At 36.1% G+C, this 25,377-nt stretch overlaps 2 protein-coding genes across 3 annotated transcripts in view; one reads left to right on the forward strand and one right to left on the reverse strand.

Moving 5' to 3' along the window:
• Nucleotides 1–2,721: 2,721 nt before the first annotated feature.
• Nucleotides 2,722–3,428, reverse strand: CAPZA3 (capping actin protein of muscle Z-line subunit alpha 3). The gene is given in 4 exon segments (XM_071424257.1): nucleotides 2,722–2,840; nucleotides 2,843–2,991; nucleotides 2,993–3,072; nucleotides 3,075–3,428. Coding segments are annotated over 4 exon segments (702 nt in total).
• Nucleotides 3,429–3,942: 514 nt separating this feature from the next.
• PLCZ1 (phospholipase C zeta 1) overlaps nucleotides 3,943–25,377 on the forward strand; it is a 45,227-nt gene continuing 23,792 nt past the window's right edge. For both annotated transcript variants that reach the window (XM_071422102.1, XM_071422101.1), the window contains exons 1-6: nucleotides 3,943–3,956; nucleotides 4,518–4,641; nucleotides 8,802–9,036; nucleotides 16,038–16,239; nucleotides 17,840–17,984; nucleotides 19,803–19,958. In XM_071422102.1, coding sequence (XP_071278203.1) covers nucleotides 3,943–3,956; nucleotides 4,518–4,641; nucleotides 8,802–9,036; nucleotides 16,038–16,239; nucleotides 17,840–17,984; nucleotides 19,803–19,958 — 876 coding nt within the window. The remainder of the gene's footprint in view (nucleotides 3,957–4,517; nucleotides 4,642–8,801; nucleotides 9,037–16,037; nucleotides 16,240–17,839; nucleotides 17,985–19,802; nucleotides 19,959–25,377) is intronic.

The raw sequence follows: 25,377 nt of genomic DNA on the forward strand, positions 1-25,377 counted from the left end.
AGAGGACAGAGGACCTGCTGCTCAGGAGCAACCCAAGATATGAAGAACCAAAAGATACCCGATGATAATGTTTTTTTGTAGGCACAAAGCAAGTTTTTAGCAGCAGATTGTTATGATTATAAATATGACAGAGCTTCAGTTCCAGGTGTGCTGTACTCCTGACTGCAGTGGAAAACTGCAGCCTGTTACAGCTGGATAACTTGAATTTTTGGGTTTTTTTTGTAGATATAAATATACATATATTATATGTGCCAATCCTTCATTCCTTTTGTTAAAATACAGAGAACTAGAGAAAAAAAAAAGTGGGATTCACAAGGAGCTATAAGAATGTGAATGGTTTTCAAAGCATTAGAGAGAAAAAGAGGCTATTTTAGGAATGAAGATAATGAAAGCTGGCATGTATTCCCTATGCAACAACAAAAAATCATTTATAGACAAAAAAGCAAGCAGTTGCAACTAAGTCTCAAAGACATTCAGAGCCACAAAAGTGTATAAATAAAATTTCCCTGAAGTTTTCCATGGGTTTGGACACCTTCAGTTTCTTCTCATAATGTTTATTCTTCTCCAAGTTTCCACTTTCCAAAAGAATTTTGAAAAAATAAAAAATCCAAGCCCATCCTGGAGAATGTAGAGGGATATTTGACAAAGCCTGTTTTGTAATCATCTTTTCCAGATTGATTTCATAGACTCGCAAAAAATGAGTGAGCATTTTCAGTCAGATCAGAACATTTGTTCTGCTGAAATTTTATCCTTCTCAGCAGCTTTTGTTGCAGATTCTGGTTTCACAGATTCCCTCTTTTACAGAGGAAGGAAATTGAAAGAAAATGAAAAGTTCATAAAGGTAGACTGATAGACTGATACTGCAATATTAAATGCCTTTTATTATTGCACTCCTTGCTACAGTTTTGTTATATAGAAACATCATTTCAAAGTAGAGAGAATTTAATTCTACAGAACCAAAAAGTGCATTGCAAAATGCCATATATTTGCATCTCATAGAGGATTGATCTAGTGGAATAAATATTGAAACTGAAAGTTGTTTAACTGTTTTATATTTTTCACTGTTCTTTATTATTCCCTCTTATTTGTTCATATTTAATATTTGTGAAAAAAGTGATTTTTTCCAGTCCAGAATTTCTAGTGTTATATCTGTGTCTGTTAGCACTTAAATCTATGCCCAAAATTTCTTTTAGTTTTTGGTACTGCAGATATAAACTACACTCCCAATAGCCATCTTCATTATAGCAGCGCTGGGTTGCATAACATTTTTAATAAAATTACTTTTACTTTCAATAAAGAAATAATCACATATTCAACCAAATTCCATGTAAAGACAACTGCTTGCTCATTGAATCGTGTCCAGCAGCAGCACAGGCACTAAAGGATTGGTGGGTTGGTGTTGGATGGATCTCAGCAGCAGCTGTGGGGTGAAAAGAGAATGACCCATAGGTAATGCTGCTCTCCCTGAAGAACCAAGGGGGCACAGAAAATGCTCCCTGTGCTCCATCTTTCTCCCTATTCATCATTGGTTTCTCCGGGAAATTAATTATCATGTCCAGATACATTGAGAAAGGAACCTCCCAAATCTGAGGGCAGTGAGTTTGCAAAATCTTTATTTTCCTTCAAAAGATTAACCTGAAGATGTCCATTTTTTGCACAATGTTTTTTCTCCTTGAAACCATAGCAATGAGTAGTTCTTGATGGCATTTTAAAACCAAGACAATGGAAGCAAACATGGCCAGTCAGCAGCAAATCTCTAAAGCCACAAATGAGTATTTATTTATACAGATGAGTATTTACTAAAGGGTGTGTTCAACCCATGTGGCACTGCAATTCTCACCAGCCATGATGAACAGCAGCAAAATCTTATGCTTTCATTAAAAATATCTAATATTTGTCAGAATAATTCTTAAATGTTCTTAAATTTCTTTTTCCAAGTCTAGTGTCTACACTAGTGCTTGAAATTAAACCTTATTTCTGTTGAAATTCTAATTAAAAGTTATGTTTACAGAAAACAGCAAGGATGATAGGCATTTGTAATAATTTGTGATAAAGGTTAGGAAATAACCACTATCACAGTTTGAAAGTAAACCAAAATCCCATGCATTCCTTTGGCCTTTGTAATAAATACTGGGAGAGAGGGAGTAGCATGACTTTATTCTTTAATGCTGCAACAGCCAGCCTACATCCCTGGGCAGTCCTGAAATATCTTCTGCACTAGCTATTAGAAATTTATTCCTCCAGTGTCCTGATCTTCCTTTTGTTCATGTGCCTGTAGAAGGGATTCAGAGATAAATGCACAAGCAAAGCCTGAAGGCCGAATTTACAGGGTTTCTGTAGCAATGAAAGAAATCTAAATACTATGTCCCAATCTTTGTCAATCTACCTTAGCAACTTCCTTAAAATCAATGTTTCATTTAGTGTGATGCTACATAAGTGAATATAATTTTGGTTAAAATTACAAAAGAAAATAAGAATTTGCTTACTATCTCACCTGTAGCATTGTGCTGCTTTGACATTTTGACTGTTACTGGTAAAGCACTTGAAAAGTACATGAAGAAAGTGAAAAAAAAAAAACCCAACAGATCATTTCCAGTCACAGCAGACCTGAATTATTTTTGAAGTGGTGATTGATTGATGGAAGTCTCTGTACTCTCCTGAGTGATCCAGAAATAAATCAATTAAACAACTCCATTTTGTCTTTGTTTTTTATTTAGGCCATCATATCAAAGAGTATTTCAGCAAGCATTGAGGCACTTCAGCATTGGAGACCTTGATTTTCAGATGCTGATCATTCCATAGTTTATTCCAGTCCATAAAAGTGTGAGTAACAGGGAATTCCTTGACAGATTTTCCCCGCATATATCCTCTGACAAAACCTGAATGTTTTCCAGAATGCCAATACAAAACTTGTTGTCCTCAGCTTTCACAAGTTTCATAAAACCTGTGGCAAACTGCCTTTGGTCTGTCACATTTAGAGTCTCACTCAGGCTTGCTGACAGCTACATGGAAGCTGGCAACTTTGAAACAGCTTGCCTGGAGAAGAATCTCTGTAAAATGAGTGGGAAATGGGAAATGGGAAATGGAATAAGGGCGAAAGTCCAGCCTGATTTCCAAAGGCTGTCCCAATGATTTGAAGGCTGATACTGGTGTGCCTCAAAGCATGAGGCACATGAGAGCCATGACAGCAACTTCCTCAAAATCCTCTTGCCAGGAGGACAATGTGGATGTGGACAGCTGCTCTTGCCCAGGCTGGTTTTGAGGACACAGCAGCTCCCTGCAGGGAAGTGGCAACTCAGATGGCTTTCCAGCCATTTTACGTGGCCTTCCCTCCATTTGGGGTGGCCTCCCAGCCCTTTGGTGTGTCTTTCCAGCCCTTTGGGGTGGTTTCTCACCATTCCCCAACATCCACCATCACGCTGTGCCATGGACCCAGCTTTGGTTCCCCAAGGCCCAAAGAAGGGGTTTCCCCCAAAGCTGCTGCAGTGGGTTGGTAGCACAGTGCTCCTGGCTTTTTGGGGGAAGATGTTGTCACCTTGCACCAGAGCAGAGACACCTCGGACAAGCTGGCTGAAGTCCCCGGGAGAATGTTGGCCCCGCTGGCTTGCAAAGGCCTACTCTGCCTCAGGCAGCTCCCGCCTTGGCCTGCACTGGGGTGTGGGATATCCTGAGGGTGGGAGATGGCGGATGAGGGCAAGGTTTGGGAGACACTTTGTGCTGGAAGGAAAAGGCCCACGATGGTGGCAGGGTGCTGGAGTGGTGGCAGGAAAGGGCTTGTGCTGGGCACCTGCACTTTGTGACATCACTGCAGCAACACTGGAAGGATGGGGGGCCGAACATTCCATGGCACTCCAGCAGCACACAGGGGCATGAGGAGCCCACTGTGAGCCCAGGCAAGGGCTGGTGATGGCACTGCAGTGAGGGGGCTGGAGCACAGCCACCATGGATGAGAATAGATATCCTTTTTTTCTGCTGCCTTCTCCTCCTCCTCTCCCCTCCCTGCCCTGTGACAGCAGCCATTGGGTCCCCCTGACGTGTCTCCTTCCCCTCAGGCCTGGAGGTGGCCTGGGCACACAGGAGGGTGGTAGGGATGGCCTGGGGCAGCCAGTCCCATCAGCCAGGGCCGGTTGATAAGGTTTGGGTGGGCACAGTGCTGGGGACACTCATTCCTTGGTGTTTCTTGGCATTTCCCACTGTTCCCTGGCGCTGCTGAGGCCCCTCGGCCTCCCCACATTTCCCTCCTCTCACTGCACCCCTTTCTGTACCCTGAGCACCCCCTGATCTCCTTCACTCCCTCCCTTCAGCCCTTCTGGTCACTGACCTCTGAGTCTCTGAGGACAGAGCAAAAATCTCTTCCTGCACACCTGCTGCATTCTCACAAGTCAGATGACAAGGATGTTCTAGAGTATGAGAAAAGGAAAGCACCATCTTCTTAGGTCTAACAAAATGAAACTTCTCCCCCTCATCCCCCCATTAATGGGCAATTTCATGGGCCAGAATCTTCCTTAACTTCATACGTGGTTTTGGAATCTCATTCAGGATGATTTCAAAGATGGGAATATTAATTTTGATGGTTGCATTAGGCTGCTTGAAAAAATGCAAATAAATTTTAATGAAGACCATTTAAAACATATTTTCAAGGTAAGGTGTATGTACATTAAGCAATTAGTAGTTCAGAAGTTCAGTTACACACATCATACCTTTGCTGAATTTTTTCAAGTTAATTTTTCGGGAAATGTATTTCGTGCTAGAGTGGTGTGCAAAATCAGCAAAGATTTTTTTCTCCCCCGGGTCTTTTGTTTCTGTGTAAAATAGATAACCCAAGGCTTGTATTTAAATCACAATCATTCAGATTGAAAAATGCCTCTAAGATCACTGAGTCCAACCATTAATACATTGAAAAGTTCACCTCTAAACCTTGTCCCTAAACACCACATCTACAGGTCTCTTAAATACTTTCAAGGACTGGTGACTCAGACACTTCCCTGGACAGCCTGTTCCAATGCTTGCCAACACTTTCAGTGAAGAAATTGTTCCTACTAGCCAGTCTAAACCATCCCTGGCACAACTTGAGTCCACTTCTGCTTGTCCTACTTCTTGGTACTCAGACAAGAGACTAACATCCACATAACTCTGTCTTTCCACCACAACAGATTAGTGTCAGATGGAACACACGTTGATTTTGATTCCCAGGGGTTTTTTGTAACATTACTACACTTCAGAAAACGTGAAGCATTCTGGCTTCATCCTATTCAGCTTCTTCTGTGATCAAGCTAATGAGCCCACATGTGTCTGTCTGATGCTGGGTAGAGCCATGAGAGCAACTTCCTCAAAATCCTCTTGCCAGGAGGACAACATGGACTTGTCTGAGCTGCCCAGGCTTTAGATCCAGCACCCATTCATTCTGTTCTCCACTACACCTCTCCTGGAGTATTTAAGAGGTGTGCCTTGAATGGATGGGAATTGCACTCCAGGGAAAGGATTTGGCCTTGAGATGTGGCAGTGTTTAAGAGATTTCCATAAAGGTTACACCATCCAGCTAGAAACTGGTCTTAGTAAGTTAATTTAGGGTAGGCAAACTACTGCCAAGCAGATCTTGTCCCACTGTTACTGTCATATTTTCTGAAAAATCCCTTTGCCAGGATTTTTTCTCTGAAGCTAAGAACCTTCAGAGAATTGTCTGATTGCTCCTCCTGTGTTTTGCTGCTTTGGAATGTGGTTGGAGATTGTTTATCCAATATGCAAATTGTTTTTACTTAATGACCAATTATGATCTAGCTGTGTCGGGACTCTAGAAGCAGTCACGAGTTTTTAATTAGTATTTTGTTAAGCCTTTTCTTTCGATTTTTTCTCTATTCTTAGTATAGTTTTAGTATAGTATTCTTTAATATAATATAATCTAAAATAATAAATCAGTCTTCTAAAAACATGGAGTCAGATTCTCAATTCCTCCTTTGTCCTGGGGATGCAACAAGTACCACATCCCAGTGAGCAAATACTAGAAAACTGTGTGCCTTGGCACATACTGGGTATACATGTTCTTCTTGTAATGACTCAAAAGATGTAAGATTTTCCTTTTACCTCATTCCCCCCCCCCCCCCCCCGCAAAACAGCTGTCTGGTAATGCTGTTTCCCTAAGGGAATGAAAACAAATGTGTATATATATAGAAATACATATTTATTTATTTACACATTTATATACTTTTGAGAATTCTTAAGAATGCTGTAACCAGCTGGCTGATTCTGTCCTGATTCGGCAGAGGAGAATTAACTATGGCAAGTCAGAAGCTTTTAGGTCATTGAGACCTAAAACTTAGCAATGCTAAGTTTTCCTCACCCTGTCTTCCTCTCTCATTGTTGTCAAGCCAAGGTAGAACCAGCAGCATGAGCTCAACCCTGGCTGGAGAGGCTTCCTGTGGTTTTGGAACTTGCAAGGAGATATTTGCCAACCTAAAGAACCTCTTGAGAATTTAAAAATACTTCTCACTGTTTTGTCTATCTTTCCCCTACTTTGGTTTCTGGCAGGAGTTTGAGAGTGATCAGCTGTGGGTAGAGAAAAGAATTATTTGAGGGAAGTGACCTGCAAAGAACAAGTCTGATCTAGTTGTGTTTAACAACCGATTATACCCAATAGCCTGATCTAGTTATTTATTGCAGTACTAATAGATGTTCTTTGCTATTTGAGAAAGATTTACAGGTGTTCCATAGTTTGGGGGCTCAAATATTTAATCAGTGTAATAACACATAAAATTTCAAAGCATTCTGGAAGGGAATCTTACTGACATCATTGTAAGTAACTACACATCAGCAGTTAATCTAATAGTTACACATAGCAAAATACATTTTATAGAAAACTAATTTTAAGGAATAATCTGCTTTTTTTTCTTGTCTGTTCTCTTTGAGTTTGTTTTACCGTAATACTCTTTTGAGCAGTATGAGCATTAAGGTTTTAAGGAATAATAAATTTTCATATAATTTCTCTCAAGACTCTTTGTCTCTTCTTTTTCTGAACAGCAAAGATTTGATGTGCCTTAATAAAAATAGGAATGACAAAAATCTACCCCCAAAATTGTAAGAATATCTTTTTATAGTGAAATGATTTTTATCACTTTAATTTTTAGAGATCTCTTATGTAGTATTATTGCCTGTATTTCATTAAAAGGCAACTAAAATAGAAACTTTAATTTTTTGCCCAGCTTCTCTTTGTGCCAGTAACTAAGTGAACATCTTCCAAGTCCTGATAGACTGTTTATTGCCAAAATAAGTTGGTATTCTCTTTTCCTGCTTAATGGTTATGAGCAAATTTGCTGTATTGTTAAGAACATTAAAAATTGGATTGAAGATATCAACCTTAGCTGGGGAATTTTTCAGCAGTACTGAAATGTGTATAATTAGCTTTTGTACAGAAATATTTTCTTGCTAGTGACTTCTGTTAAAAATCATTATTATTCTCTTTCACAAACTCAAAGCAAATACTGAAGTACTGATTCGTAGGATTTTTTCACTAGAACTCCTCATGAAATTTAATTTTGTACTTGTTTTAGTTATCTAATATATTTTTACTCCTATTGTACTTATTCAGAAGTACAGTAGGAACTGTACTGCTTAGGAAGGAACTGGCAGTGGATCATTAAATTTTAGGTTTTATGCTATGGCTTCAAAACCAATCTAATTTAGCAGCAATCCCAAATCTTGATCAAAGAGCAGCCAGAGCTCAAGTAAGCAATTTCCTGTTTATAGACACTTTGGTGGAAGCCAACCCAGCCATTGTAAGTGCCGTGTTTTGGATGTTGGAACTTGGCCTCTTTGGCACTTTCTGTTTAAGGAGCCAACAATTAGGAATTTTCATCTGCATGCAGTGATGATCACTGAGGCAGTGGATTGCCATTTGTTTGTGATTTTTGTGAGCAATTTTGTCAGCAGATTTCTCTTAATTTGGCAACTTTTAAGAATAATTCAGGCTAATTTATTCATATTTTGTATGCAGTTACTTATTTTGAGTAGAAAATTTTAAAGGAAAAATTGAATTATTAAACCTGAGAAAAACACAAAAGACAGAAATGGTAAAAAAAAATCATTCTACTCAAATTCTTTTGTCCTTTTCACATTTCTTTTGACTTTTTTACTGAAACATTGAAATTAATTACTATGCTAACATTTTGTAAGCTCTATGAAAACAAGCTTACAATTCAAGAATTCTGAAAGTGTGAATAATTAACCTAAGTTAAACATTCTGGCTTGTTAAGAACAGAACACGATGTCATAGGTTATTATAAAATATTGTCTTCAAATTTTAATAGTGTTTTTTATTTGAAGTGTTAAAAGACTTGTGTCTCTTGATAACTTGGTCATCCTTATTTCATTTTTAAGATTACTGGTTGATGTTTTTGTATGCAAATTTCACTGACAGTATTTACAATATGATGTCAATAGCTGTTGGAGAGGTATTATACTAAATATATTTTCCACTAGATAAGTTTTATGCTGCACATTTGTTTTAATGCATAGCATTTTAGAGATTTTCTACAATGTATTTTAATATTAAAAATGCATTAAATCTAAATTTATTATACTTATTTAGATGCTAATTATGTCATATGGTCCATTTTACTTTATATAAAATATTTGTAGCACACAAAGTGTAATCTGAAAGTTGAAGAATGTAATCTGATTGTAGTCACTGTTGGATTCTTCTATGATTCTTACTCCTATGGTCAGTTACAAAAAAATGTTTGGTGCATAACTTTGAATGTTGTTTTATTGATTTTTTTAAAAAAATTTTTGGTTGCTTTTTTCCTCAGAAAACCATTGACAAACACTCAGGAGATAGAATTAGCATGGACGACTTCAGAGCAATTTATCGAGCTCTTGAACACAGACCTGAATTTGAAGAACTATTCAAGGCTTACTCAATAGATGGCAACATTCTACCTGATGGCCAGCTCCTGAAATTTCTTGCAAAAGAACAATTTCAAACTGAAGCTAATGAAACAACTGCCTTAGAAATTATTATGAAGTATGAACCCATTGATGAAGGTATGCACAGTTAAATTATTTGATATCTAGCTCTGATTTATTGTGCTTCTCTCAATTACTTGGTTTTGCAAAACCTCATCTCTTTATTTATTTTAAAGCATGCCTTTTCATCCATTAATTATTTTTCTTCCTTTGTTTTAATTAATTTTCATGGTGCCCTCCTTTCTCTTCTCTCTCCTTTTTTCTGTCATTTTTTAATCTTTTCTTTCTAGTCCTTCTATAATTCTGTCCTTCAACTCATTACAAATAATTTCCAATTTGTTTTTCTTAAGGTTCTTATCTGCCATTTTTCTTGTCTGCTCATTACCCTGTCTTGTCTACCTTGAGTCATTTAGTGATAATGCAAGGCTTCAGACAAGACTTTGATGTCCCTCTGACTTCCTTGCAGAAGCACCGTGTAAGATTTTCAGAGGCGCCTGGTCACCCTTTCTGATTCCCTAGAACTCTGAGATGAGGAGGGGTTCATAAATCTCTAACATGTTCTTCACCTTCTTCTTCAAGGTGCCCCAAGCTGAAGTGTAACACTTCTGCTGAGCTTCGCTGATTTCAGCTTGTGGCAAAATTTACCACTGGGCTATGAAAAGGATATAGCTGCATTTTGTTGGAAGCTGTTATTTAATTCAGTGGAATGTGTTTAATCTTTATTTCCTTGGTTCCCAGTCTTTGGAAATGGGTGGAATTGATAACTGGTTAAGAAAAAAAAAGGAGAAAATATTTCTTCTGGGATAAAATCCTGGGGTTTTCTATGTTGACCTGTGGTGAAAGAAGAAAATGAAAAATGCCACTTTTTCAATGAGAAACAAAAGAACATTTGGTGTTTCATTAAGAGACACTTACTGTGCAGTAATAGCTGCAAAACATGTGACTCCTTATGCCCTTACTTTTTGAGGTTGCTTTTCAAATTTGACTGTACTTTATTGGACATTTCTACTGTTTCAGAAGAAGTAATGTGTACTAATTGTACAAGTTACCAGTTTGAAAGGTTCCTTTTATTAACAGGTAATTTTGTGTTACCTGTTTTGATGGGAAAGTTAAAAGCTATAACACAGTTAAACAATGAAAAAACTTGAGTCCATTGCAAAACACCTTTGTAAATATCAACTGATGTTTCTATAGGTATAATTTGATGTCTGGTTTAAATTTCAGATGCTGAGCCAAATTCTTGTTTGTTTCTTCACCTGTGATAAATTTGTTTGTCTCGTAATTGGAAATAATCTTGTTGAACAAAATAATCTCTGTATTGTTCATGGTCCTTTGAGTGAATTCAAACTCCCACTCAGACATATTTATTGAAAAGTTCCAGTTATGATTGACATGAGAGATGATTCATATGGTATTGTGATAGACCATTTTGTGCAACTGTCATTCTGAATTTGCTACAGAACATTCTTCATCAGGATGATCTGTTGGACTCATCTATCACCCTTGCCCTGTGCTTTACAGAGAGGGAAAAAGGCAGGTTTTGACATTTGATTGACAGGTTTGCTAATAGTAATGATCATTCTCTCATCAATGTGATAGCACTGGTATGTCAAGATTAAAACAATTAAGATGAAAGCAATGACTACATTTTACATATAAATTAAATAAATCCATTTATGGCATTTAGTGCATCCTTAACATTTGTGCAGAGAGATTTCCAAATATATTGGGCCAGATAACTCTGAATTTACTCTTTGTGGGTACCATAACTACTTCAGGAACGAATTACTCTTTCATTTTTGTTATACAATTTAAATGCCTAATGTCAAAATGCTGCACTAACAGATTTTTTCATGTGTATGCTAAAAGCTTGCATTTTTGGCAGAAAGAGCCATTTCTATGGAATTGATCACAAAATATGAATATGTGATTCACACCTGACATTTATGTCTTACTAACACCCAAATTTCAGTTTTGTTCTTCCCAAACATCCCATTATCTGCCCATTTTACTATTAGCTTTGAATAGAAGCCTTGACTCATTAAATGAGGTTAAAGAAAACATGCCAACTAAATGCATTTTTTTTTTAGCTTGGTATATATGTCTTTTTAAAAAAAATACTTCTTATTTACATGGATAGGATTAAGGCAGAGTGAGGATAAGAAGATGCATCCCATTATTATTTATAATGTAGTGCCACTCAAAGACTCTACCCCTGCCTATTTTACTGCTAGGCAATACAAAAACAGGGCAAAAATGCAATCCTGTCTTAAAAAACCAGCTTGCTTTGTAAATAGCAATATAAGCCTGGTGCATCTGTCAGATAAGGACTTTGAGTAATCCAGAATGTGTTTGTGAAGCAAAATACTGTCTTCCATTTATTCTAGTATACACAGTCATGAGGGTTTTTTTGGGTTTTTTTGTGCATGTGTGTGAGAGACAGAGCAGGATGTAGAGCAGAAATTTGCAGAAGAGAACATTTGATCCCATTGGCCAATGTAAATCAAATTTAATAAAGCAGACATCTCTGTCAAAGTCCTACAGATTTCATAAAAAATCATATGAAGCAAGAAAGATGAGTTAAAATCTCAACAAAGACAATGGCTGTGGCTGGATTTGTGAGACACAATAGTTCAGATGAACGAAAGGGTGTGTAAATACCCAGTCTCAGGGAAAATTTTCAAAAGGTGATTATGAGATATAAGCCCTTAGGAAACTGAACTGAACTGTTCAGACAGATACTTTATTCGAGTATGCACCAGTTATGGGTGTATGTAAGGTAGAAAAAAAAGCCTCCCTATAATGTAAACTCAGAGTAGAAAAGGAATAACTGTATTTTTACTTTAAGGAATAATACTTTAGTCAGGGAAATACTTCCTTCTTAACAGCTCCCTTAGAGCATGAATGTTCATTCTGATGTAAAGTAGTCAAATTTCACAGTATGAAATTCCATCTGATGATGTTTCTGCCTGACTTTTAACAATGATTGAAAGCTTCCTCCTTCCAGTACAGCAGAGGAACACCCTGGTCTCTGCAAGTCTTTCTCATGAGTTCCCCCCTAAAATTCCCAGTAAATATATCTGTACCCACTTTACTATCTCTGGGTGCCAAGTAATGTAGATATTTAATTACTAATTCAGCTCCTAGGAAATAAAGAGCACACATACATTTAAAACCATGGGAAACACCTTTCTCCCCATTTCCTAGTCTCAAATTCAGTTCAGGCTCTTCTCTCCCCCACAACCCACTCTCTACTTCAGAAGGGCTGTAAGTTGTACTCAGTCCCTCCAGTGCTGTTTTTTTTGGGTTTGGATTGAAGGCACTTGAGATGGTAGTTTATGTTTGGACTCAAGTGTTTATTATTTTTTATTAGTAAAACAGTCTTATTACTGTGACTTTGGCAGTTTTTCATTAGCAGGCACAAAATGGCTAACAATCTTTTGTTACAAGGTCTTTTAAGAATAAACTTTTTAATTAAGAGCTGACACCTGGATTATTTTCCCTTTTAACCCGACAACTGATCCCAAAGAGCCCCCAGTCTGGACTTTTCTGCCCAATTACAAAATGCCACCTAAACTCATAAAGAAGAAGGAAGAAGAAGCATGAAGAAGAAATTCAGGACGACACCTTGTTTCTTTCATTTTGCTTTTATCCACAACATACTAAAAATTTTAAAACCTCAATTTCTCACCAAGTGATACACCTACACTACTCTCTATATTCCACTCCAGGAGGAAACAGTTCTTGCAGAGGCTCTGGCCAGTGCAGAGTGATTTCTTACTTGTTTTCTCTGCTGCAGTGTGGGTACCCTACAGGCCTTCAGGGCAGCAAATATCTTATGAAAGTTTCCAATTTTTTCTTTCCAAAGAGGAAGAAAAATACTTTCAAAGAAGTTCCAAGATAAATAAGAAAGCGGAATGTAATAAACACTGAAAATAATGTATAATGTAATCAGAGTCTTTCAAATACTCAGGTTATATCCCTAATTCCTCTCTGATGTGACAGGATTTGTATATATGGCAGAGCTGGAGTTTACCTTAACAGGAGGAATGAGAAAAATAATTTTTTCTTAAATCAGATTTAAAAAAACCCCAAACCATATAAAAGAATATTGCTAATAAAATGAATTCCACACTATCCAAAAGAGGGGGGCAAGAAAAAAATCATTGAACTTTGTGAACAGAAAGAGGCAATGAGAAGACAGAAATCTTTTCTTGCCTTCCCTTTCTACAAGGAATGGATATGTGTGTGCACACTAGCTACTGCTAAAAGGTCCTAATGGAGAAAAAGACTGAGGTTCCTCAGGGGGAGAAATGTAAGGCCTTGATGAAAGTCTTTTCACTGTGGAATAGTTATGGAGATGAATTCCCATTTCCTTTAATGGAGAAGCAGAAAATGTCTGTAAATGGTCAGAAAATAGTGTGACTGGGCTATTGCTCAGAAATGTAAGGGCCTGAAATAAGCTCTGTAAAAATACAAAGATTTTTATTCTGTTGATTGGAGACATGAGCTGAATGTTTTATTGAAGTCCATATTGACTAACAAAACAATGCTAGATGTTCATTTTTGGGGGATTATGCTCATCAGCATATTTAAATAAACATTAATTTCTCTTGAGAATATTGCAGTTAACTTTTGTCGATGACAAGAACAGCCAGGAAAAGCATCATAAATAATTCAGAAAAAAAAGCAAGACTTTGAAAAGCCAATATTTTTCACTAATTTAATAAATAAATGCAGTAAAGGTAAGAATTGTTAGAAAATAAAAAAATGCACACACACACACACACACACACACACACACACACACACACATACAAATAGTTACTAGCTCTACTTGTAATTGCTCAGAGAAATAGACAGACTGTGAAAAATAAATGAATCAGAAATGAAATCCAGACAGTTCATGTAATTCATTGTAGGCAAAGAATACAGGATGAGTGTATTATGTTTTAAATAACATTAAAAAAATTCAAAATGAATTTTAAAGAGACAGAAAGTAGAAAATTAATTCAGTTGTTAGAAGTATAGAACAATATAACATGGGCATGTGGATAAATCTAAGTCAAGATACTAAATAGGATACTCTTTTCAAGAGTCATCAGGGTGGCAAGAAGTCATCCTGCAAATCTCTTAGTTAAAAGACCAAAGAAATTCCTCTGTAATAGTATTAATATTATTTATTAATATTAGTAAGATCTCAGTCGAAAATATGGATAAAACAGGGTAGGACCTTCTTAAATGATGTAATCAGGTCAGTGAAGACAGGTTGACAAATCCAAGTTCGTAGAAAATTGACTGTAACAAGCTTGGCCAATACAAGTCAAAGGTTACTTTTGAAAATAGGGGGCAAATGAATGATGAATTGAAAGACTGGAAAAGATCAAATGTAATATCTATTTTAGAAAGGGAACATCCAAGCAACTAGACTCTGTCAGTTACTAGAAAAAAAATGGAGCAAATAATAAATATGTAAACTCTACTAGGATGATAAAGGTGAGTAGCAGTTTCATGTTTTTTCCTAAGAAGGATTAACAGCACTGGTGGATAACAGAAAAATGAAAATTATCAGAAATCTGAAACAGAAAGATGCCCTGGCTTGGATTTGTTTTTGTGGAAAGCACTGGAATGAGGCAAGTGTGAGAGCAGTTTTCATCAGTGAAAGAGTGTGGAAACAGAGGAGAGGAATAATACCAAACTGATAAAATATTTTGGACAGCAAGGAAGTTTCAGGGTAAACTTCTGTTTCCTAATTATGGAAAATGTCCTGAAAATAAGGTTATTTAGCTGTTGAAATGGTTTTACTGGGTTGTCTGTGGATTCTTGATCAATGGAAGTGTGGAAGAATAATTTCAGAAAGACTTCTGGTAGGAATAACAGTGGTGCGGTGAATGTATGTTTGATGTCTGGATGGCCTTCTGTTTTTCTTTATCATTGTAAAACATTGCAAGTTTTCTAGTTCAAAGACCTGTGTAATTGAGAAATAATTATTTTCTGTAAATTCTCATTCAGGTGTAAAACTTTCACTCTGATACACCCTGAAGATTGATAATAGCAATTCTAACTTGTCCATTCTGATACTTACAGCTGTAGTAAGAATTACCAGGGCAGAAAAGGGGGTTTTCCTGCAGGTATTTCCGGTCCTCAAGTTGGTATACATTGATTTTTAAGTTATTGTTAGCATAAAATAATCTTGGATTATTTACTGCTTGTTCACTACTGGCCTGCTATGATGACAATGAAGTTATTTTAGAGTAAGGACTGGGCAAAATCCCTCACTAATTCAAACTATGTTTTGAAGCAAAGCTGTCTTTTGAGACTATATCATTTGCAAAATGACTGCATTTGAAACAGGACATTGGGAGCAGTAGCTGGCAGTGTAATGGCTCTGTTTGCCATTAAATCAGTCAAAAGCAGAACAAATGGGATGACTATCACTGGGATGGACTCAATTAGTTAATTTTGTTTTAAATGTGGTAGTGTAATAAGCTTGATTTGCAATTCATCTGTGTGGGCAGTAAATTCTTTTGTTAAGATGCTATTTTTATTTCAAATATTTCTAAACATGATTTGATCAATATTTATTTGAAATTTTCCACCCCTGGAGAAGATATTTGGTGCTAGGAGTCATAGTTTCTGCAAGATTATATTGAGAATTTCTAACTGAATTTTAGAGAACAATCCTGGTTCTCTTAAAAGGGAAAAGAAGATTCTCTTATCTCATTGTCTGGCATGTCATGTTACTTTCCAAATTAAATAACAAATATTTTACTTTATATTTAATCAGGACTACTGAAAACTCTTCCTACTGCTGTCCGTAGAAAAATATAAGTGTCAAAACACATTTATTTCCTCTCAGAAGTTTGAACCACAGCAATTCAGCTCCAGAGTCACATGTATCTGATTTTTGAGTTATTTATACATTTGTTATGAACTTTAAAATTGCAGGGAAAGTGTTGTGCTGTATAACCTTCAGCAGTGTTCAGAATTGGCTATTAAAAAAAATTTCAGAAAGGACATAGATATAACCATCAGAGTGGCTTCCTTACAGAGATGTTTTTCCTTTTGTTTTTGTGCAGTGAGGAAGAGAAGGCAGATGTCATTTGAAGGATTTATAAGGTACATGAAGTCAGATGAATGTTCAATATTTAAATACCAGCACAGGAGCGTCTATCAAGACATGACCCAGCCATTGTGTGACTATTTTATTTCATCTTCTCACAACACCTACTTGATAGCTGACCAACTAATGGGACCCAGTGATTTATGGGGATATAGCAGGTATTTAGACGTTGTTTTTTAATATTTTAAATATTCTTTGGCTTTTTTGAAATGAATGCTAAGTCACATACAATCGTACTTGGCAATAAGGGACAAAGCCATCAAAGATACAAGTTGAAAATGTGAGAGTAGTATTTTATTTTATGTGCACACTTTTCAATACATTTGCCAAACCATCTGTTCATAGTCTGGAAACAATTTATTTTTTTCACTTACATCTCAGAAAGTCAACCTTGCAGCAAATGAAATCTATAGTATGGTGTAGAGTACATTATTAAATCAGTTTTTAATCTCAACACACTGTGCAAAAATAAATAACTCCCTGAAAGAAAGGTAAAAATCCTGGGCAAGCTCTAATCTGTTCAATATAGAGGATGTGTGTTGGAGTATATCTGTGTAAGGAACATATGTGGTCAGTGCATGTGGGCAGTTTAGAAACAACAAAAACAACAAAACGTGGGCATTCAAGCCAGCCTCTGCAGGGTGTGAGTCCAGGAGGAGGAGGACCAGGATGGCAGGGAAGGTGGAAATGCATTGTGTAACAAAGGCAACACTGAGGGCAGGGTATATTAAGAATTAGGAAGAGGTGTGTCTAGAATTCCTATTATTTGTACTGCTTTAGTGAAGAGAAAGCAGCTGGAACCATCATCTATCTGAACTCTTTTTTTTTGGTTGCTCTCATAATGTTCTATAGCGACCTGCAAATATCAGAAACAAATACTTAATATATACTGAAACATATATATATTCTGAAATATCAGAAACATAAATACTGAAACACAAATACTGAATTATTAACAGCATTTAAAATTCCATTATGTGAATGCCGCATTGCTGAAAGTAATTGCAAAGAGGGTATAGCCCCCCCTCTTTTCCTCTTTATCTATTATTTGTGTGAGGAAAATGCTAAAATCAGCTAGAGGCATATTTGACATATTGTTAATGTGTGAAAAGCAGCGTGTAAAAGACAGATTGGTAATTAAGTAAAACGGTTTATAAGGAATGTTTCAGTTAGTTGCAAGTCAAATATTAGAAACCTAAGAATTTAAGGGACGCCACTAATTTATTAAAATTAAAGCAGGAAAGTCAAGGTGCCTGAGAAACTTTAGCACTCCCTCTTAGAAATGTGGGCTGGAGAGAACTGACTTATGTAAAGACCAAGTGCAACCTGATTCTCTAAGTGCAATGGATTTTTAAACACAGGCATTCTCAAAATTGCAAGCAAGTTTGGAAGAGTAACAAAAGACCATTTAAAATATTTATTCTTTTGTTTTAAGTGAAAATTTGTCTTTATTCCAAAATTCCTTTATTGAAATCTATGACCCTTGTTTTTAGTCTTTTAAGGAAGACAATTCAGGTAATCCCATATTCTTTAATGCTCTAATAAAGTTTATTACATAACACACCTAAAATAAACAACAGAAAGTATGTCTGTCTCATAAATGTAAAATTCTGTGGGATTTCTTTTTATTTATGATGAAAATGAGGTGGTTTTTCTGTAATTAATCACTGTGCTTGTAATCAGAAAGACAGCAACTTGTATAAAAAAGTGTGGTATCTTTCTTTTGGCTGTGAAATGACTTCTCTTTTTCTTCTGAAGTGCTCTCTTAAAAGGATGTCGTTGCCTGGAGATTGACTGCTGGGATGGCCACAACAATGAACCTATTGTGTATCATGGTCACACTTTAACAAGCAAAATCCCATTTCGTTCTGTAATTCATGTGATTGACAAGTTTGCATTTATGGTATGTATAGATATATGTCTACAGAAATAAGTTGGGATGGTGGCTTTGACTAAGCCAGGGACACGGCTCTTATAGATTCTCCAGGGTAAAAAAAATATGAAACAGAGCCTGTGGCAATGGGCATTGTTAAAATTAATTACAGAGCAATTGTGCTATGTATTCTTAATGTATTTTAAAAACTTTTAAAAGAATCATAATCATTTTTCCTGATAATGAATATACACCAAACTTAGTGCAAAGGATCCATGTGATCTTACTCAGCTTCTTAGGTGTAATTCTCATGTGAGATCATTTAAACAAGGATTGAATATAAATGGAAGAGCTACTTTAGAATTGGTCTGATGTTTTTCTCCTTTTTTATATCTTTTAAAGGTTTTTGTGTCACTTGTTCTTCTGCTGCTATCAGTCTGTCTTATATCCTATGTGAGAATTTATGAAATAGACAAAAATTTTAGATAATAGATGAGTCTGAGATTTTGTTTTCCATTTCCTCTCTTTTTATTTTGAATGTTGACCTGATAAATATTAACAGCTACTGATTTTTTTTGGTCAAGTGACTCACAGGGCAAGGTTCTTTCTGCCTATCTCTGGAAAAGCACTGAAATCTGGAGAGATTTTGGCACTGTCTCAGGCTTTTGTATAGGCTTTTGGCAAAACTCCTGCTCAAAGGAAGTGCTGTATTACTGTTAATACAAATCTCAGAATCAGGCCAACATTATGTGTGTGAATTTATACATCCAAAATCATAAATTTATGTGGATTTTTACACATATGTGTTATTAACCTTCTCAGTGCTAATGAAAGCTGTATTTTTTCTGTTCTGTTTTCTATATACAATTTAATTAATCTCTGATTTTAAAAGTGAAATTAAAACCATGATTTTATCCCACTGTTTTTCAAAACTCATTGGATATAACTCTCCTATTCTTGCTAATACACAACATATTGTACTTAAATGCAAACTTCATTTCTCAAGCCCAAGTGCCAATGAGATGATAAAATCACAAGAGGTAATGGTTGATACCAGCTGTCCATGCAGGCTGAGCTCTGCTTCTCTTAACAAAAGCTCATGGGACAAAATGTAAAGACAGGAGAAAATAAAATGGTGTTTTCCTTATTGATAATTTAGGTCCTGCCTGAGCAAAGATTTCATTCGGACTATGGGTTTGGTAGCCACCAGTATTACTGGCAACTTCTGAGATTTATTTATATGTTTAAATGGATATGTTTCTTTTGAGTTATTATCTAAGTTTTACTCAATTTCCCCTTTTCACCTTTTACCTTATATTTTTACTCAATTACCCTTGCTTGAGTACTATGATGAGTAAAGTGCAGACTGTCCCTAGAAATGTTTATGGTATTATTAAAAATAAAAAAATGCATAGCTTGTCTTTGCAAAAGCAGTAATTTCTAAACAAGCTTTGGGGAGACTATCAGCTTGAAAAGTAATTTAAAAAATTGTCATAAACTAAAGCAAAAGACATTTAATCCTGCTTTATGTTGTCAATTTTAATTTTAGAATTTGATTTTACCTTTTAAAACCAAAACAAAGCAGTTCTTTTTACACCTCTGCCTATGTCCAGCTCTGCTTTAGCTTTCTGAAGGTGCGTTTTTTTCTTCTTCAATTGTTCTTTCTCTTTTTCAAAAATGTGAGCTTTTTTATTGTCTTACTAACCTGAAACAACTGATCTATATCCAGAATGCTTTGAAAATGAAGGTAAATACAGATTGCCGGGGGGACTTTTGTAATGTGTTTTGGAAAAGCAATTATTCTTATTTTTATTTATTAATAATAAAATCCCAAAATTATGTTTCCAGTCATCTCCCTATCCAGTTGTACTGTCTTTGGAAAACCACTGCAGCCCTAAACAGCAGGAAGTGATGGCAATGTGCTTGAAAAGTGTTCTAGGTGACAAACTTCTTTCTGCACCACTTGGTGGTGAGGTAGATATGACAAAACTGCCTTCTCCTGAGGTAATAAGTTTTCATTTTTCTCTATAAAAGAAATGGAAAAAATTGTGGGGTTCTTCATTATTTTGTTTTTAATCCTCTGGAACTGAATTTATGGATCACATCTGGTGTCAGAAATAGACTTCAGTTAGTAACAAAAAAATTTAAACAGCAGAAAAAAGCCCCATGGAAAGATGCACATGTTGGTGTATCTGTTATCTGCTGATTTATTTTTTCTTGCTTGAATTGAAGGAAATTCCTGAAATTTAAACTTGTTATTGAATTGGAAACCTGAACCAGCTTTTTTTTTTTTTTTTTTTGTCAGTAACAGTGACAATGAAGCTTTTTCTTGGTGTTCTGCTACTGCAAAGCCATTCTCTTTCTCAGTGTGTTTCTCCCCAAGACAGTGTTCCTCAGCTGGTGGCCTGAGACCTCTGGGATATTAACTCAGAAAAGGCAATTAGATGGGAGTTGAAAATTTTATTGCAAGCTAAAACAAATAAATTTCCACTGTTCCAGTCTTTGCACATAATTTTCTTCCAAGGACAATTTCTTTTTTAAAATCTCTTGTAGCACAAATACATGCATATATACAAAATACTTATTTAGGCTTGTCACTGTTGCTAGTGATAGCTATATTTTAGACTTTTTTTTTTACAGTAGCTAAAAAAATGCAAATGAAAATGTGGGGAGGAAGCACTGTCATAAGGAAAAACAACATACACAAAAGGTTGTAATTTTCAAAGGATTTGTCAAAGAAATATATTTTTGAAGCACTCTTTCCAGAAGATGTGTTAAAGTATTACCATATTCTTCTATTTCCATAACAATGTTGTTATAAATTTATTTAATATTCACATTTATCTGCCTTTTATTTTTATTGTAGCATTATATTTTATTACATCACAGTGTCCAATACAATTTTGAAGCCTTAAAAACTGCTTTTTCAATTAGGAAAAAATAGAAACTATACCAAACAGGAGGGCTTGTTTTAAAGCTTCTCAAAGCATGGCTAGATTCAGTGTAGGAGATGTCCAAAGATCATACACCCTCTGAAGCAAGCACAAAAGCAGTGAACATGGAATCACTGAATCACTTAAAAATATTACTGTCTATGATATATGTCTCTTACCATATGGTTGCTGTGATATAGGGAATTCATACTTTATATTTCCATAGCTTAGAGTTTTCATGAGTCATTTTTGCCCGAAAATGGATTGCTGGGTCTATAAGTATGGAAATGCTGACAGGTGAGATTCATTCTCCTGAACTTTCAACATATTAAAGAATTGCAAGACATTTTCCATCTGTGCAAGGCGAAAGGATTACCTAAATACCACCACTGTCCTCAGCTGGTTACAAAAGTTTGAATTTAATAAATTATTATCTTGAGAATGAACATAAATTAGGATCATCTCCATTTCTCCTAAATGTACTTATCAAGCATGTTAGAAAAATCACTAGGATTTTACCTAGCAATGGAAATATGTAGCTATGACAGAATTTGTAAATTCAGTAGTCAGCTTGACTTTTGGCTGGCATCCTTTTGAAAAACAACTTTTGGTCCATGTTCAAAAGGAGTTTAGTGACATCACATCTTTAAAGCTTGGGACCTTGTGCATTTTCAAGGCCTGGGTAAATTTATTATGATTTTAGAAAACCAAATTCTGAATTTTGTCTTCAGACTGCTTTGCTTAAGCTGTGCAAAGGAGATGATACAGAATCATAAATGATGAATTTAAAATGCTCTTTGTGGGAAGGATTCTCAGTTAGTGTGGAAAAAACCCTCTGTCACCTATATATTTACTGTTCCACTTTTTTCAAGATGGAGCATGAGCAAGAATAGCGAAAAAGCCACCTCAGTGTTCTTCAAGATCAGAATTAAATGGTTCTCTTGTGTGTACATGAAGTGGGAAACCACACAGTTTATCACAACACTTCAGAGAAACATTTCCCAGTTACAGGTTCCTTTTGGGTTTTGGAGGCTTCCATGGAAATTATTTTCTCTTCTCTTATATGGTCAATCTTCTCCTTCCTTCTTTAAGTAGATCTTGAGCTATTCCTTTGTCCACTGAGATGATTTTGTGTGTGTGGAAGGAGGTTAAAATGAGGAACAAACCCACTCTTAGGTGGTTCCTTGGACCACCTTGCAATGAGGTGTCCTACCATTGTAATTCAAAGTGAAATAGACATGGGGGGCCAGAAAATAAAAGAGGAGGATCACTGGACACTTCTTGTCTCTGCTTTTCCCAACACTTGCTTCATCTGAAAAACAAACCCCAGAAAATTTCAGGAAGAAAGGTTTTTTTTAATTCTTTGCCCTCAGTCATATATTGACACTTCCAGCTGTCTATATTGATATTGTTAACTCCCTGCAATTCCTGTATTCTGTAGCATCTCAACACACAATTCTTCCTCTACATATGGAGGAAAGAGAAGACTTTTGCTCTGTTTCTTTCTTTCACATATACCTTATCTCATGAGAAACTGAGGCTGCCCTTAAGCTTCACCTATCTATCCTACCTCTTTGCAGAGCAGATGTTTTGCCACCCAAAGCAACAGACCTGATAAAATTCTCTGTCCCCAGTCTTGGCCATCATGGTGCTTCTAAAGAGACTTCATGAACCTCCTCTAACGTTCACTGGAATATCAGATCCTTTGAGTCAGTTCCTGCACTAAATTAGATGTGGCGTCACTGACTAGTGCCAGACATCCCTGCTGCTTGCACCAGCACTCCTGGTGATGTGCTGATATAAAGTGAAGGAATGAAGTGTCTTTAGCAGCAATTCATAGATGAACTTAGAAAATATCAAAAATTTGTGTTAAAATATATGTTAGAAGAGATAAGGTTTTACTTACCCTGCTGTGTCCTTCCTCTCTAAGAAATTTGACAGCAATTGAAGGAAACATGTAGGCATCCAATGTAACACAGAAAAGAATGTAAACACATTGCTTTGATGAAGATTTGTTCTTCAATTATTTTGCATTGTGGTGCATTGAACTGCCTTACACTACTGACAGCATATATATATCAGATAGTTAGGGAACTTTTATTATTTGCAGGTTTCCTGTCACAGAGTTGGAATTGATGTGTGATTAACTGAATGGGAAGTGGCAGCTACTGTGATTTTACAAGTTGTCTTTAATGTTTACCACACAGCTGCAAGATCAATTACTGTATTGTGGTGATTCACAAGCATTTCTGGCCAGGATTGCCAAGGCTTCCTATGGTTGTTAAACCTGTGGTGTCCAAATAAAATGATCTATTTAATGATCTCCTTGAGAAAGATCAATAGAAGGTCTCCAGTACAACTTTATGGGCTATGGACATTTTAAATTCTGCTATTATGGGGAAAACCAGCTAACCCCATAAACCAGGACTCATTCTTCCCACTTTTCTTCACCTTTATCTACTCAGTATACAAAGGATCTTTCTCTACACAGTGAGTGTTTTCATGGAGAAATTCAAGATTAAGCCTGCTTTAGCATATCTAATTCTGTTGCTTCAGTTATGAGAGGAATTCCTATTTATTTTGGCAATTAAAAATATGCAAACATCTTGACCATCTTTGCATCAGAAATGTCTTTGCTTCTCAGCAAGTCAAAACATTTCTTTTGCCTTTCAATCAGTCTATGGTATCTATTCTTTACAAAAAGAAGAAAAAAGATATGACAATATGGTATGTCATGGTGATGACCTCAAGAAAAAAACCAAAACAAACCAGTATTGTTTCTCATGAAATTTCTGGAATCTCTAGGCTGTACTGAGTACTTACAGAAGGCTCATCTAATTCCTTCACTATTTTTAGGCATTGCACTCTTCTTGAGGGAACATGGTTTTCCCAGAAATGTGGTAAACATGTGACAGCCATTTTCTGTTGTTAATAGCTTCCCTGTAGTGTAAAGCAACTTCAGGAGGGAACTAAAAGCAAGACATTGCCATATTTTATATCATCACCCAGGCAGGTTGATGGCTTATTTGGTGTCTAAAAATCAGGTTGTTTGTTGGCAAGGTATCTTCCTGGAACACTGAGCTTTGCTAAGGAATCTGCCATGAGGACTCTGAGCACACTGGTTTAATATCCTGGCCAACCTGCAACCATCTTTCTCCACAATCATCCGTTGGATTTCTTTCCAGTTCATCCAGAGATTTAGCTGCCTGTGTAGAATATCATCTCAGCTGTAGCACAGCTGTTTAGCCTTGGACTAGACTTGCCTGAGGTTTACTACAGAGCACAATACAGAAGTGGAATTTTCAGGGTAGGGTGCTTTTCACTGGGTAAATGTATTGTATGAAAACTTGCTATGAGCTAGCTAAAATGGTGCTCCTGATATAACTAATATCTATTTGCCCAGAGCTCAGACATTGCTGGTAGTATTGATTTAAAGTATCTTGATAATTGTGATTTTTAAGGCTGCCACAAAGACATCCAGTCCCACTTCACTAAGTGTGATTCTCTTGAATTGTTAAAGATAGCTGGTGTCAGGTTTTTTAACAGTTGTACTTAATAGATCTTGTCATTGTCTCAAAACCTTTCCCTGTGTTAGACTTCACAGGAGGTGCTGCATCTTCACCCTATATCAGAATTTAAGGCAGCAACACAATTCTTGAAATAGAATATTATGCAAAAGTCAGAAGAGATTTTTAACCTTGTTATTTAGCAAGATTTTCAGGATTTGATATTCCTCTAACTAAGAGGAACTAACTCTACAGATGGTCAGGAGAAGACAAGGGAGAACACCAAGCTAAATTTAAACAGGAGAAGCTATTCTTTTTTAAATAGTTATATCTCAAATCCAGGGTTTATTCCTTACATTTTTGGGGACTGAAGTTTTGCATTACATAACCACAGTGATCAATAGGTGGGTTTGCTTGATCCAAAGTGCTTGTGATTTTTGTCTTGGAAACTTCACAATGCTTCAGCTGATTTGTGTTGTTCATCACATTAACTAGAATGTACAAAAAAAAAAAAAGAGTTTTGTTCATTTAATTATGAAAATATTTGTTCCAGTTGATTGTACTTTGAGGCTGGCTTTTGCTTATGCCAGCCTTGAAGTCCACTATGCTCTAGGGAAGACCTATTATGTTTGACATATTTAAATTTTTTAGTATGCTTACAGTTTATATAGAAGTAAACAGCAAATGTATTTTAACATATTGTGCCTTAATAAAACTAGAAAGGAGAACTTTTAGTGAATGATCAGAGTTTCAGCTCATTTAAAGAGTTTTCTGCTCTCTTGGAAGACCTGGACTTGTACAGAAAATTGTGTCACATGCTTAGCAGTGCTGATTACCAATTAAAGAACTCAGATTTCACAGTCACTGATTTTGTAACCATACATTTATTGTAAGTTTTTTTGAAGATCTTTGAAGTTCAGACAAAATCCTTGGTATGTCATTTTTTCGCTCTATGTTTCACTTTCAATAATTTGGGGTAACTGT

Source organism: Agelaius tricolor, unplaced genomic scaffold (assembly GCF_023055355.1).
Source record: "Agelaius tricolor isolate 1412-34295 unplaced genomic scaffold, bAgeTri1.0.p SCAF_3, whole genome shotgun sequence".
Classification (NCBI taxonomy): domain Eukaryota; kingdom Metazoa; phylum Chordata; class Aves; order Passeriformes; family Icteridae; genus Agelaius; species Agelaius tricolor.